The sequence below is a fragment of the Bos indicus x Bos taurus genome, chromosome 6 (assembly GCF_003369695.1).
Source record: "Bos indicus x Bos taurus breed Angus x Brahman F1 hybrid chromosome 6, Bos_hybrid_MaternalHap_v2.0, whole genome shotgun sequence".
Taxonomy (NCBI): Eukaryota; Metazoa; Chordata; class Mammalia; order Artiodactyla; family Bovidae; genus Bos; species Bos indicus x Bos taurus.
In genome coordinates, this window is record NC_040081.1 from 100,113,256 (window position 1) to 100,127,564 (window position 14,309).

At 39.9% G+C, this 14,309-nt stretch overlaps 1 protein-coding gene across 1 annotated transcript in view; it reads left to right on the forward strand.

Moving 5' to 3' along the window:
• ARHGAP24 (Rho GTPase activating protein 24) overlaps positions 1 to 14,309 on the forward strand; it is a 546,151-nt gene that overhangs the window by 243,292 nt on the left and 288,550 nt on the right. Inside the window, exon 3 of the mRNA XM_027544942.1 lies at positions 1,332 to 1,419. Within this exon, the coding sequence (XP_027400743.1) occupies positions 1,332 to 1,419 (88 nt within the window). The remainder of the gene's footprint in view (positions 1 to 1,331; positions 1,420 to 14,309) is intronic.

Sequence of the window (14,309 nt, forward strand, 5' to 3'; positions counted from 1 at the left end):
ATCCATATGAATAAATGGATTCAGTGTAGAGAATTCATTGCTAGGCAAGGGAAAAAAAGTGAAATGAGAACTGGAGGGGAAGGTGGAGTCAAAGAAGTAATTTTTAAAATATGTCTCAGTACTGACGGAAATGATCCACTATAGAAAACAAAATTTAAAAAAAAAAAAAAAAAGAAAGAAAACAAAATTTAACAGAAAAGAGAGAAGATAATGAAGAGAAGGCTATGGGAGCATTAGCTGTATTATTGAATGCCTCTGCCTTGGTTTCTGCAGCTATAAAATGGGGATATATAATACCTACCTTGTAAGATTTTTCTAACAAATAATATTATGCTGGTTGAATGCTCAGTAAAAGGTTTTGGCACACAGAATACATTAAATAAATTGATGCTTAAAAGAGCACCACAGCTCTCTTATCCATTCATCTGCTGATGGACATCTAGGTTGCTTCCATGTCCTAGCTATTGTAAACAGTGCTGCAGTGAACATTGGGGTACACGTGTCTCTTTCAATTCTGGTTTCCTCAGTGTGTATGCCCAGCAGTGGGATTGCTGGGTCGTATGGCAGTTCTATTTCCAGTTTTTTAAGGAGTCTCCACTGTAGTACATACACACAGTGGAATATTACTTAGCCATTAAAAAGAATGCATTTGAATCAGTCCTACTGAGGTGGATGAAACTGGAGTCTATTATATAGAGTGAAGTAAGTCAGAAAGAAAAACACCACTACAGTATAATAACACATATATATGGAATTTAGAAAGATGGTAACAATGACAATATATGCGAGATAGCAAAAGAGATACAGATGTAAAGAACAGACTTTTGGAGTCTGTGGGAGGTGAGGGTGGGATTATTTGAGAGAATAGCATTGAAACATATGTATTATCATATGTGAAGTAGATTGCCAGTCCAGGTTCGATGCATGAGACAGGGCACTCAGGGCTGATGCATTGAAATGACCCTGAAGGATGAGGGGGGAAGTGGGAGGGGGTTAAGGATGGGGAACACATGTACATCCATGGCTGATTCATGTGAATGTATCACTACAATATTGTAAAGTAATTAATCTCCTATTAAAATAAATTTACAAAAAAAAAAAAAAGTACTCAGCACCTCTCACAGTGTTTTATATCTATGAGGTGCTCAACAAATATTTGTTAAATGTTGAATGTATATGATGCTGTTATATGATTTTTGATTAGCTGGGAATATAAATGAGTCAGAGGCATATCACTAAATACTGGGTTACAGACACACCTTAGATGTTCACTGTTGATGATGATATTTGCCATCTGATGATGTTGATATTTAGGGCATTTGTGTTCACAGGGTACAATTTTCTTGCCTGGAAATAAAGTGCTTGAACATCCCTGCAATGAAGAGAGCCCAGGGAAGTTTCTTTTTGAAGTAGTTCCAGGTAAGGTATTTTTCTGCTTTGATTCAAGAATTGCTGTTCCATGTTGGTAAAGACAGGTCAGACAGCCTTTATTCTTCTCAAGTCATGGCTATGAACATTCATTTGAAGAGGCAAGTGTCAAATTTGGTTGGTATTCACACAGAGACTAATGATTCCAGGTTTGTACACTGGTACAAATGAACACACCTACGCACATGCATTTACCCACATAACTACTGGATTTCCATTTGTCCATGAGACTGCAGAGCGGACCAGAAGGCATGATACGGCCTTCCTATGGGGACTACTGGGGCAAAGCTGACTCTGCAGTTCTCTTACCGTATAGAATGATTTGACCAGGTACTCCAGGTAGAATGCCTTTCCCAGCTGATTCACCGTCAGGTTCCCTCGCAAAATTTCATCTTTAAGGAGCCTTGGCTATAAAATCACAACAGAACAAAAGCCGTCCTTCAGTGACTGACAAAGGATCGGTCACACCAGGTTTGCTCACAACCAACTACTTCCACATGTTTGGCTTAGAGCATTTGAGGACATCTCTGCCAAGTGATCAGATCCTGGAGTTCCATGTCTTCAGTCTTCAACATCTGTTCACTTTTTTATTTTTTTTCTTTTAGTCATTTGCATCCACCCCTCTCAGAATACCTCATCTGCACTTAAGTCTTTGAGTCACCCAGCAACACTTTCTTCAAGGTCATGATCTACTTCCTTGGTCAGTTCCTTAGCCCTTCTTTAACTCTTGCTATAAGAAAAAGGGAGTTAGGAATGTGGTTTTTATATCTTTGGTTCTGACTGACCCAGTTGATGCAATATTAACATGGATTTCATCACAGCTTAGGGTGAGTGTGAATTTATTTGTGTGACTAATATATAATGCATATCAATAATCTGGTGCAGAGGCAGTCAGTAAAACATTTTCCCCAGATTTGTAAATGCTGGGAATCTAAAATGCAAAAGCATATTTTCCTCCCTCAGTGAAAACAGCTGTAGCTCTGAGTTCATCTGGCTCACAGTGGAATCCATGACTAAATGTTAATTAATGCAGCTCAAGTGCAGAAAGGTTAGTCAGATGCATTGTGTTATTTGTTTCCCCTCAGGGAAAACATATTGTAAGAAACCTGAATCTTGTTTGCTCTATTAAAATCTTGTTATACTTACTTCTTAGTGGAATACCCTATATGGAACTAAATTCCAGATGTTGCAAAGTCTTTGAAGTATCAGTAGAGGAAATTTCACTATTTATTCTCAAACATTAGGCCTGTTAGCATTGAAATGAGCATGGTATTAAACTGGCAGCTTTGATTCTTCATCTCCGATAATACTAAAGGTCTACTTTCTCATGCAGTCTCCCATTTGTGTAGAGATTGCACTTTTTGGTGAAGATGTTCTCACATACACTGTTCTAGAAAGAGCTGTGTCTTCAAACCCAGAAAGTCACAAAACCTCCTTTCCAAGGTTGCAATTCTAGGGTATGTGTTTCATGCACAACACATAAGACAGAATGGCTTTTAATGAGCAAAAGCTTAAGGAGTTTAAGACTGTGTGGTGTGGAATCTGAAAGCTGTCATTTCAAAAAAGTAATTTTTTCAGGGAAGTTCAGGGTGGCTGCGGTAGTTATGGAAATAAACATACTATGCCCATAGCTCATTTGAAAAGATGCTTCCTGAATAATTAATGCAATATGTAGTAGCTTCTAAATTAGGTTTAATAATTCTGAATCATCTTTGGCAGTAACAAGAGACTTGTGCCAAATGCTTCTTTAAAGAAAGAGCTGAAAAAACACTATGGCTGCATTGGGAATCCAGAGTTTGTGCCATTAGTCGTGGTCATAAGAACTCTTGGGTATGTCCCTACATTAGGATGGAATTCCCAGGCAAATGCCTCCGTACGTGTATTGGAATGGAAGGATCAGTATCACGTGATTTTAACCAGTTTTTGCAAAAATCAAGATTGCTTAAAGATAGCAGGGCATTTGGTTTATCTTTGTAAGTTAGAATAACAAGATACTATTTTCTAATTATTCCAACTGTGTGACAGTTTGATGTGGGGAATCTGGAAAGCTGCAAGAGTGTTTTCATTTGTCAGAAAATGCAGGAGACGGGAAGGAGTGGAGAAATGTGATCCATGTCTTATATAGAATCTTCTGCAGGACTGCCTGTCTGCAGATCCTCATAACACATACTTATTCTACACTGGCTTTCTCTGTGGAATTCTCTCGATCACCACTTCTGAAAATTCATCCTGCAAATGATACTTACATATCCAGCACAATTCTGTCTTTATGGACAAATGTCTTAAGCCCAACTACCCAAGTTACAGTCAATGAATAGGATTAAATGCTTTAATCATACCTGCTTGTAATGATTTTCAGTAAAAATGGCAAATACCTCCAGAAGGCTCTGCCAAATATTCTAGCACTATATACATACACACACATTTGTGTATGAATGTGTGTGTAAAATTGTGTGTACACACACACACATATATATACACATATATATCTATACATATAAAATAAAACATGCATATTTATATTATTTATATACCATCAGCACCTATAAAGTTATACCTTTATAATTTATCAATATATATTATGTAGGTCAGAGTTTTGTTTCGTTTCATTTTTGTTTTTGCATTAGTCTGAAGTGTCCTGTGGAATTAAATAATAATCATGTGTAACTCTGAGAGAAAAAAGATTTTTCAACAGAATTAAGAGGTTCAGGTCTTTGTATAGTATTTAATTACATTTGTTTTGTATTGCATTTCTATGCAGATTTTAGACTTTTATAAAAAGTGTATGTGAAAAAAGAAACTCATAATTTAGGGTTAATTTCTTATAGACTACTATCCCATGAAATGAATTGTCTCTCTGAATTATGTCGTGATTTATAGCATTTTGCTCCAATTGTTTCCTATTTATCTGCTTGCTACTCAAAAAGGAGACGTTAGCCAAATTGGCAAATTTGAAGACTTTGCTGTCAGACATGCCAAATTGTAGGCTGGAGTGAACTTTCATAGCCAAGTGCTAAGCTTTGGGGAAATGTGGTTGAGAAAGGAATGCTGGCAGACCTTCGTGTATAGAACTTGAAGAAAGAAAACGCAGTTGGTTTCGTTGCTTCTCCAAATATGTTCTGTGCGTGTTTCCCTTGTGATGTTAAAACAAAATAAACAGAGTAATTGATGGAATGATGATGTCTTTGCTTAGAACAATATTCTGCCAGAGGGAGAAAAAGGAGTAGTAATTCAGAGACAGGTAAAAAGAGACGAGAAAGTAGGTACTTTATCTAGTTAAAGAACCACAGCTTTCTTCTCATTACCGGATCCCTAACACCTGGAAGTGTAACGCAAGGTGCTGAGTTCTTACTGAAGTGTATATATTTACCAGGTTTATGGAGGAAACTCAAGCATATGAAATGGGTTTATTGTTGGCAGTAACTACTTGCCTTGGCTGTGTTGAAGGCTCACTTCCTGCTGTGTGGGATCGTTGCACCTCCTGGTGCAGCAAAGACCTCTTTGTGGCTCTAGGGCCTGAAGTGGAGGGAAGCTCCTCAGATCCTGTTTCTTACTCCTCTGCCTTCCTCTCTGGCAATGATACCAAGAGAAAGATGGAAGACGATAGAGATCTTCCTCCAGAGAAGCTACCCCTGTGGTATAACCTCTTAACACTGACTGGCTATTACTTGCCTGCTAAGTTGCTTCAGTCATTTCTGACTCTGCAACCCTATGGGCTGTAGCCCACCAGGCTCCTCTGTCCATGAGATTCTCCAGGTAAGAATACTGGAGTGGGTTGCCATTTCCTTCTCCTGGGGATCTTCCTGACTCAGGGATGGAAACTGCTTCCCTTAGGTCTCCTGCATTGGCAGGCAGGTTCTGTACCTCTAGCGTCACCTAGGAAACCCTAACGGCTATTGCATCCCACTTCAAATGCTGCCTCTCTCGTCTGATGCATGTGTAGATTATATAATCTCCCTAGAATTGGAAAGGCACGTCGTGTGGTAGGAGCCTCCGCCTTGAGCATGGTCCTGGTGGCATAGCAACAAAATGGCTTAAAGGCCAGCTGCTTTCGTTGAGCTTATTTGGTGACCCGGAAACTCACGTATCCTGATCTGCCAAGAAAGGGTAATGAAAACTGCTTCCCTCAGTACTTCCATCTCGCCCCATTCCCCATGAAGCATGAGTGTCATACCCAGCAGTTCAGTGGTTTCATGCCTCATGAGAGTCTTCAACTTGGAGAAGAGCTGGGTGGCAGATCTAGCTTCAAAACTGATGACCTACTCGCTTGTGCTTCCCTGACTTGTTCTGATGGTTGAGAGAAATTCTTTCCCTTCTCCTCAAAAAAACCGTGTTTGGCTTGAAAACTGTTATATCCAAGTGGCACTTCCTCTTTTCTAGTCTTTCTCTGGTAACACAGGGGCAGGGAGATAGCATTTGGGTTCCTTCTCTGAAATGCATTTTCTCCTACAGGGAAGCCTTACAGGTAAGTGGCCAGGCATAACTTCCACTGATTTTTGTTTTAAGGTTTTAGCACTTTTGTCTTCAGATTTAGATCTTAGCAATTTCAGGATAATGGAACGATAACTTTTTGTCTACCTATAATCTTACATTGAATTCCAAATAAACACATGGATGAAGAGTTATGTTGGGACATTTACTGGGGGTTCTCTCTGGAGATACTCCATCTCCAAGGATGTGAGGAAGGCAGGATCTGGCAGAAGAAGAAGCTGGCCTGCTGCGCCACAGCACCTGAGGTCTCAGCGGATGCTGTGGGGAACTCTGAAGCTTGGACACTTCTTAGAGTCCCTCTAACCTTAACCTGAGTTTCCAAGCCTTTGTTTCCTGGCATCAGCTAATAAAGTCATTCACTGCGGGGAGATGAGACAAATAAACCCAGGTGAAGCAGTTCTGCATTACAATGGAGAAATTTTCCATGAGAGTCTCTGAGAGCCACAGCAGCCAATATAACAACCTCTAGAATCTAGACAAAGCATCACAGTATCCATTAGAGTATCTATAGCTTTACTTGTATCCAGCTTTCTGTATCCCAGACATGTTACAGGCTTTTTTTATTTTGGTTTGTTTTGTCCTTCTTTTTTTATTGCAAACTTTTTAAATGTATCAATTAACCTTCACTACATTATTGTTTAATCCTCAACTCTATTATTATATCCACTTCCAGATCAAGAAACTGAGGAACAGAGAAGTAGTTTGATCAAGGTCAAATAACCAACAGTAGCTAGTAAATGCATGTGTGTGTGTATGTGTGTGTGTGTATATATATATATATATATATATAATTTATTACTGATTTTATATATGTATTCTGGCTTAACATATGAGATAGAGTATTAGAGACTGGGGCCTAGTTTTTGAAATAATGAACTTGTGAACTCTTTTTATTAGTAGTCAGGGAAGTGGATAGACTTGTATCTCTTAGCTTAAGGATGAGCATTTGGGCACTTGAAGTAAGAATAGGTTTTTTCATTTACAGCAACTATTTTTATGTATAAGCCTATCAGAAAAGTGTTTTTGTTGTCGTTGTTCAGTCGCTAAGTCATATCCGACTCTTTGCGACCCTATGAACTGCAGCACACCAGGCTTCCCTGTCCTTCACTATCTCCATGAGTTTGCTCAAACTTAAATCCATTGAGTCAGTGATGCCATCCAACCATCTCATCCTCTGTCACCCCCTTTTCCTCTTGCCCTGTGTTTCCCAGCATCAGGGTCTTTTCCAACGAGTTGACTCTTTGCATCAGGTAGCCAAAGTTTCGGAGCTTCAGCTTCAGCATCAAACTTTCCAGTGAATATTCAGGGTTGATGTCCTGTAGGATTGACTGGCTTGATCTTCTTGCTGTCCAAGTGACTCTCAAGAGCCTTCTCCAGCACCACAGTTCGAAAGCATCCATTCTTTGGTGCTCAGCCTTCTTTATGATCCAGCTCTCATAGCCATACATGATACTGGAAAGACCATAGCTTTACCTATACGGACCTTTGTTGGCAAAGTGATGTCTCTGCTTTTTAATACACTGTCTAGGTTGGTCATAGCTTTTCTTCCAAGGAGCATCTTGGGTAAAGATGTTGACTTAAAGTTAGAAGGCCACAATTCTACTCTCATGAAAAAGAGGGAAGAAAACCACACTTGTCTGCAGTGCTCTTTCATGTATATAAATAACTGTATCAAAGGAAAACTCTGAACCTGTAATTTTTTCCTTCAGAAAATTGTTACACACTGGGGTTCAATACTGTTCGTGACAGAACTCACACTGCTGAAATTGTTCTCGCTTCTTCACTAGACCCCTCCACACCCTGGCCAAGTTATCATTCACTGTCTAGGCACTGATAAGCAGATCTAATGCTGTTCCTTTATTGGGAATCAGTCCAGTGACCTGCACAGTGCTGTCCAAGCAGAGACTCATTGCAAGTTTTAAGGGCAGTTACCAATATTGCAGATTTCCAAAGCCCAGTCTCAGCCCAGTGCTCCAAATCAATAATGAGCAAAACTTGGAGGTTTTCCTCTTTCGTCCTTCCCACAGAAAGAGAAAAGAAGAGGTGAACACAGGAGAAAGTGGGGTGAAAGATGAGAGGCAGCTATGGGAACAAAGAAAAAAAGAAAAATTTGAAGGGTAATTTGAAGTGATTTTTGTCTGCCTGGAAATGAAATTAATCCTTCAACAAAGGAGAAGGGGTCATTTAATCTCACCTTTAGCCAGGAATATACTAATTACTAAATATCCTTAGATAATTACATACTACTTATGTAAATTTTAAGGAAAAATATTTCCATTTTAACTCTTTTCCAGAAGGATTTTCAAGGGCTAACTGAAAAGTTAGAAAACATGGATGCCTAGAGAGTCCAATAAATGAATTATGGATCTTCTTGCTTAAAAAAAAAAAAAAAAAAGTGTTTACCTACCACAATTGCAAACACTTTAGGGGGCTTCAGAGAGTCCCTGAAACCCAATGTGGATTCCAGCTTTAGAGCTGTACCTTAAATATAGGGATCTGAGATGTTATTGGTCTTTATCTCTGTCTCTATATTTAGGTATTTGTCTCTATGTTCTATACATCATCTATTTCATCTAAACACGTATTGCATAAACATGACAATTTTTTTCCTATTATTTGTAACTATGTAGGGTACAAATGTGGGGTAGTATCAGTGTTTCACTTTTACCACCCTGATTCACTTGTGAGTTTTTCCCGCCCTGGTTCTATGATTGTATAGCTCTACAGACCTATTTTATATATTTACCAAAAAAAAGAAACTTTCTAGATAGAACATTTCATGGCTCTGGAGGCTATAAAATTTTTAATTTACCAAAATGTGAGCTATTTAGGCGGTCAGTGCAGCTGTGCTGTATAGCTGTGCTATGGCCATCTGAGAAATAGATAATTCTGAGAGATATCCATGGGTGTCTCTGAGAAAGAAAAAAGTGTAGCCGGTTTTTTGAGTTTTTGAGATAATTATGTGACATCAGTGAGGAAAGTTTTTCATCCATGTCTGTTTTGCAACTCCTGCTAGGGTGATCAAATAATGCTATTGGATAAATTAATTTGCCATCATTCTAAATGTAAACCAGTATTTGGCATCTACTTTATATGAAAATGTGGAAATATTTTAATACTATTTTAGTATAGAAATTGGTTATTTTCTTGATTACTGGTTAAATATGCTGCTAAGGCATTTAATTTACAACACTCCCTTTATTTTATCCCTTTTGTGTGAGTACTGTAAGTTGAAATCCATGTAATTAAATTTGTTACCCAAAGGCAAATATGACAATCTCTTTTTTTGTCTGCCTAAGTCTGTAGGCAGCCCTGAAGCTCGTATTTTTTTTCCCTTTGCTTGGTTAATGTGTGCAAATCATTTTAAGAATGTGAGTAGGAACTGTTTATGGTATGAAAACATATTTCTGTATACACAAGTAGTTCTGAACATGACTTAAATAAATGCATTGAAAATCAGCATGCTTTAACTACTGTCTATTCTTCTATTAAAAAAATGTATTTGAGATGTTTGCTTCAAAATTCCCTTCCTACTTAGAATGCTTTAAAATATACATTTAAAAGAGGCCATTAAAATAACACAAGGGGCATTTTTAAATGTTTGTAATTTCTTGAGATTCCAGCTACTCCCCTGTCAACCAAAAGACATTTGGAGCACTTTATAAACCGATCTTAAGATCCACTTATGAGAAGTGTCCATATGAGGAGGATGTCTGACAGTGTTTGTAGACGTGTTGACCTACTCACATTTAATTCCTTCATTCATTTTATATCCTACTTCAAGGGTCAGAAAACATTTTCCAGAAAGAACAAGAAAGCAAGTATTTTAGGCTTTGCTGGCCATAAAGTCTCTGTTATAACCATTCAACTCTGCCATTGTAGCATAAACAAATGATATATGGCTGTGTTCCAACAAAACTTGATTGGGCTTCCCTGGTGGTCCAGTGGTTAAGAATTTGCCTTGCAAAGCAAAGGACACCTGTTCATACCAAAATTTGGATTTTATATAACTTTCAAATATCAAGAAGTGTTATCTTCTTTGGATTTTTGTTCTCTAATCAGTTAAAAATGTAGACAGTAAGCCAGATTTGGCCCATGGGCCATAACTAGCCAACTCTTGTACTAGATTAAAAACAGCAAATCTATGAAAAGGAGCAGGAAGATACTATTATAAATCACTAATCCCCACTGGTGCCACCAGAGCCAAAATTAGAACTCTGAGACAGCCTGTCTCCCCAGGCCATGGCATTAGCCACTGCTTCAACATCATGATTCGGGAGCTTTTTGCCAATATTTTTATTTAGAAGCTCCGTCTTGGAATAATGTCTTTTTTTCTCCCCCCACCAATCATGATGAATCTAAAATGTTTTAGTGACCAAACTGAAATTCTCACTTTAAATTCTGTCTTAGGTCCTTCAGAACTCTACGATCTGACCAGAGCTGAAATCTGTAATATGCTTTTGAAGCAATGAATACCATTAATAGAAGATTGGGTGGATGTGCCTAACATGAAAAACATTCCCCATACTTTGTTCAGCCCACACACATTCGGGGTGATATTCACTAGTATTCTGAGATGGAAGCATCCCTTGAAAGATGAAATAAACTTGATGTTTCTCCTAAACCCTCCTCTTCACAATGTACATTAGCATCTTAAAGCTCTAAGTGTGTGTGCTGTGCTTAGTCGCTCAGTTGTGTCCAACTCTTTGCGACCCATGGCCTATAGCCCACCAGGCTCCTTTGTTCTTGGGGATTCTCTAGGCAAGAATACTGGAGTGGGTAGCCTATCCCTTCTCCAGAGGGTCTTCCCAGCCCAGGAATTGAACCAATGTTTCCTGCATTGCACACAGATTCTTTACCAACTGAGTTATCAGGAAAGCCCTTGTCAATCCTAGAAGAAATCAATCCTAAATATTTATTAGAATGACTAATGCTGAAACAGAAGCTCCAGTACTTTGGTCACCTGATGCGAAGAGCCAACTCATTGTCAAGGACCCTGATGCTGGGAAAGATTGAAGGCAGGAGGACAGCAGAGGATGAGATGGTTGGATGGCATCATTGACTCAACAGACATGGGTTTGAACAAGCTCCAGGGGATGGTGAAGGACAGGGAAGCCTGGCATACTGCAGTCCATAGGGCTTCAAAGGCTTTGGTCATATTTTAGGGCTCTGAACAAGGGTCTCCTAATCTTGATGAGCCTCTCTGGTTTGTTTAATCTTGCCTTAGATGGTTTCTTGGCTGTTCCTCCCTTGATTAGCAAGGGCTTGTTTGATTATTTTAATTTGCCCTTTGGAATTCAAGGAAGGTTGTGAAGGCTAGAACCTTGCCTATAAGAAATGAAGGACAAAAAAGACCTCTGTGCCTGGAAGCCCCACAGGGCCCTGTTGGTTTTCACCCCACCTGTCATTTATGAGCATATCTCTACTACTATCCCACCAGTTTCCCTTTAACGTCAGTGTGAGAAACACTCCCATAATTTTTAGAGCTTATGTTTACTGAATTATGAATCAGTCCCTGTCCTCATGTATGTCAGGTTTTAAATACAACAGTTCGTTTAATATAAATACAATTGTGATAGATGTCATCCCCTCACTGCTCAACAGTGGTACAAATGCACATTCCTAATAAATGCTACAACTGGGCTTCATACTCATCTGAGCCCGCAAAACCACCACATGCTACAGCTTTCTTGTACTAATGAGAATATGAATGGATTTATTTTACAGCTTCCCAGGTGGCTCAGTGGTAAAGAACCTGTCTGCCAATGCAGGAGCTACAAAGATACACGGATTTGATCCCTGGGTCAGGAAAATCCCCTGGAGAAGGAAATGGCAACCCCTTCCACTCTTCTTGCCTGGGAAATCCCAAGGACAGAGGAGCCTGGCAGGCTGCAGTCCTTGGGGGTCACAAAAAGTGGGACACGACCGAGCACCTGAGCACACACACACTAGCTCCCACAGAGCCAGGTGTCCAAGAGTTAGGAAAAAAAAAGACGACGAATGAAGAAATGCGGTTAGGGATTTCGGAGTTAGTGTACTCTGCATTTCCTTCTCCTCTCCATGTGGCTCATGTTTCTTGTGTTATCTGTAGTCTCTTCCTTCTCCATCAGATGTGATACTTTAAAAAAAATAACTATTTTTAATTTTTTAAGTGGAGTATAATTGCTTTACAGTGTTGCTTTAGTTTCTGCCTTATAACAAAGTGAATCAGCTGTATATATACATATATCCCCTCCCTCTTGGACCTCCCCAGCCCCATCCCACCGCTCTAGGCCACCACAGAGCACTGAGCTGAGCTCCCTGTATTACACTCCATCTCCCCACTGGCTATCTATTTTACACATGGTGGTGTATATATGTCAATGCTACTCTCCCAATTTGCCCCACCCTCCCCTTCTCCTCCATATGTCCAGTCTTTCTGTCTGAGTCTCTATTTCAGCCCTGAAACATAGGTTTCTGTACCATTTTTCTAGATTTTATATATATGCGTTAAAAAAAAACAATATTTGTTTTCTTCTTTATGATTTACTTCACTTGTAGTATACGCTCAATGCATGTTCACTGAATTATTAAATAGACTAGACCTCAGTTTTATCATTCAGAGAATGATTTCATTGGATTTCATTGGATTAGCTAAAATGAAAAGAGCCTTGCAGCTCTGAGGTATTTAATTTCATCATCGTTCTTTGTCTCTATGCCTTAGGAAACTGGAGACTGAAGAAGTTCATTAACTCCACCTTTAAAAGCAGTCTGCATTGCCTCTCCCTTCAGTCCGTCATAACTACTCAACACCAATCTTGTCATTTAGTACTTCCACGATAGAAGCTGTTGATGAACAAGTTATCTGCTGGGATGAATGTGATCCCTTCCTCCTCGTTGTTCTCTGTGACCTGTTATGTCCTTGAAGGCTGTTTGTGTTCACCTGTCTTTTTTTATCCAATAATCATAAAGGCCTTTGCAACCCAATCAAGCTCAGAAAACAGACAGTACAGAGCTAAAAGAACATCAGTGGCTGTTACGAGGAAAAGAGGATTTCTCCTCTTTTTCTGTGGCAGGGCTTCCTTGAGCTGTGTCCTAGAGAACGAGTGTGTCTGAATAAGGCAGTGGTCAGTGAGAACAACTGTAGGTTAGAAGTGATATGGGACTGAGAAAGAAAGGTCTCACAGAAAATGCAGCATATCAGGAGGACGAGTGTGCTGCAGAGCAGCTGCTGATAATTAGGGTGGGAAATAGCTGGCAGCAAGGATGGAACCAGCATGACTTCACGTCCTGCGCCAACTCTCATGGAACCACGGTAGCCCTTTTCATTTTTCTTCTTTTTCTCATTCTGATTTTCAGTATAAAACTGAGCTGAACTGGTCTTGAATGTTTCCAAAAGTGAAACCTCAAGGACCATCTGCATCCTGAGGCCCAGTGGCATCCTGACTTTAAAAAGATTGTTATCTTTGTCTATTGACTTGTGGGTTCCTTGGCCCTGTCTGTTTTTCAAATGCCTCCTTTCTTGAGAATTGTCCGTCTTCACAGCCCATGACCTGAGACCTAGAAAGGCCCAGATGGAAGTCTGGAGAGATCCTGATGCAGCAGAAACGTGTGGTCCTACCTGCCAAAATCCCTCCACCCTAAATAAGAAAACTAGTAACTTGAAGTAGCCACCTAGGAGTTATAAAACCCCTATTTATTCCAGGTGATTTGCTAAATAGTTTGGTAACTACAAAGCTCTTTGCTTTAGATATTTGAGAGTCGAAAAAAACCTAGGACCTAGGAGAAGAGATGCATAGGGGAGAAGACGAGGTGAGCAAAGAAAGCTGTGAAGGCCTCCCTGGAGGCCAGGGTAGGAAGAGAAGGTATCGGACCTCCCTGTCAGACAGGCGTGCATGCATGCTTGTGCCTGCTAAGTCGCTTAGTCGCGCATGACTCTTTGCGACCCCATGGACTGTAGCCCACCAGGCTCCTCTGTCCATGGGATTCTCCAGGCAAGGATACTTGAGTGGGCTGCCATATCCTCCACTAGGGGATCTTCCTGACCCAGGGATCAAACCTGTATCTCCCGTGTCTCCTGCATTGCAGGCAGATTCTTTACCACTGAGCATGGGAAGCCCAGCAGTAGTTTTAAACTACATGTTTGTGTATCTGTGACAAGAAATACGGAGGAGTAGAAAGAGTGCTTATTATTCTATTATTCTGCTTAGGGCTGCCATTACAAAGGACCACAGACTGGGAGGCTTAAACAGCAGAGATTTATTTTCTCACAGTCTGGAGGCTAAAAGTCCAAGATCAAGGTGTCGTAAGATTGATTTCTTCTGAGAGCTCTCTGTTTGCCTTGTAGATGGCTGCCTTTTCCCTGTCTTCACACACTTCCCTCCGTGTATGTCTGTGTCCTAATTTTTCTT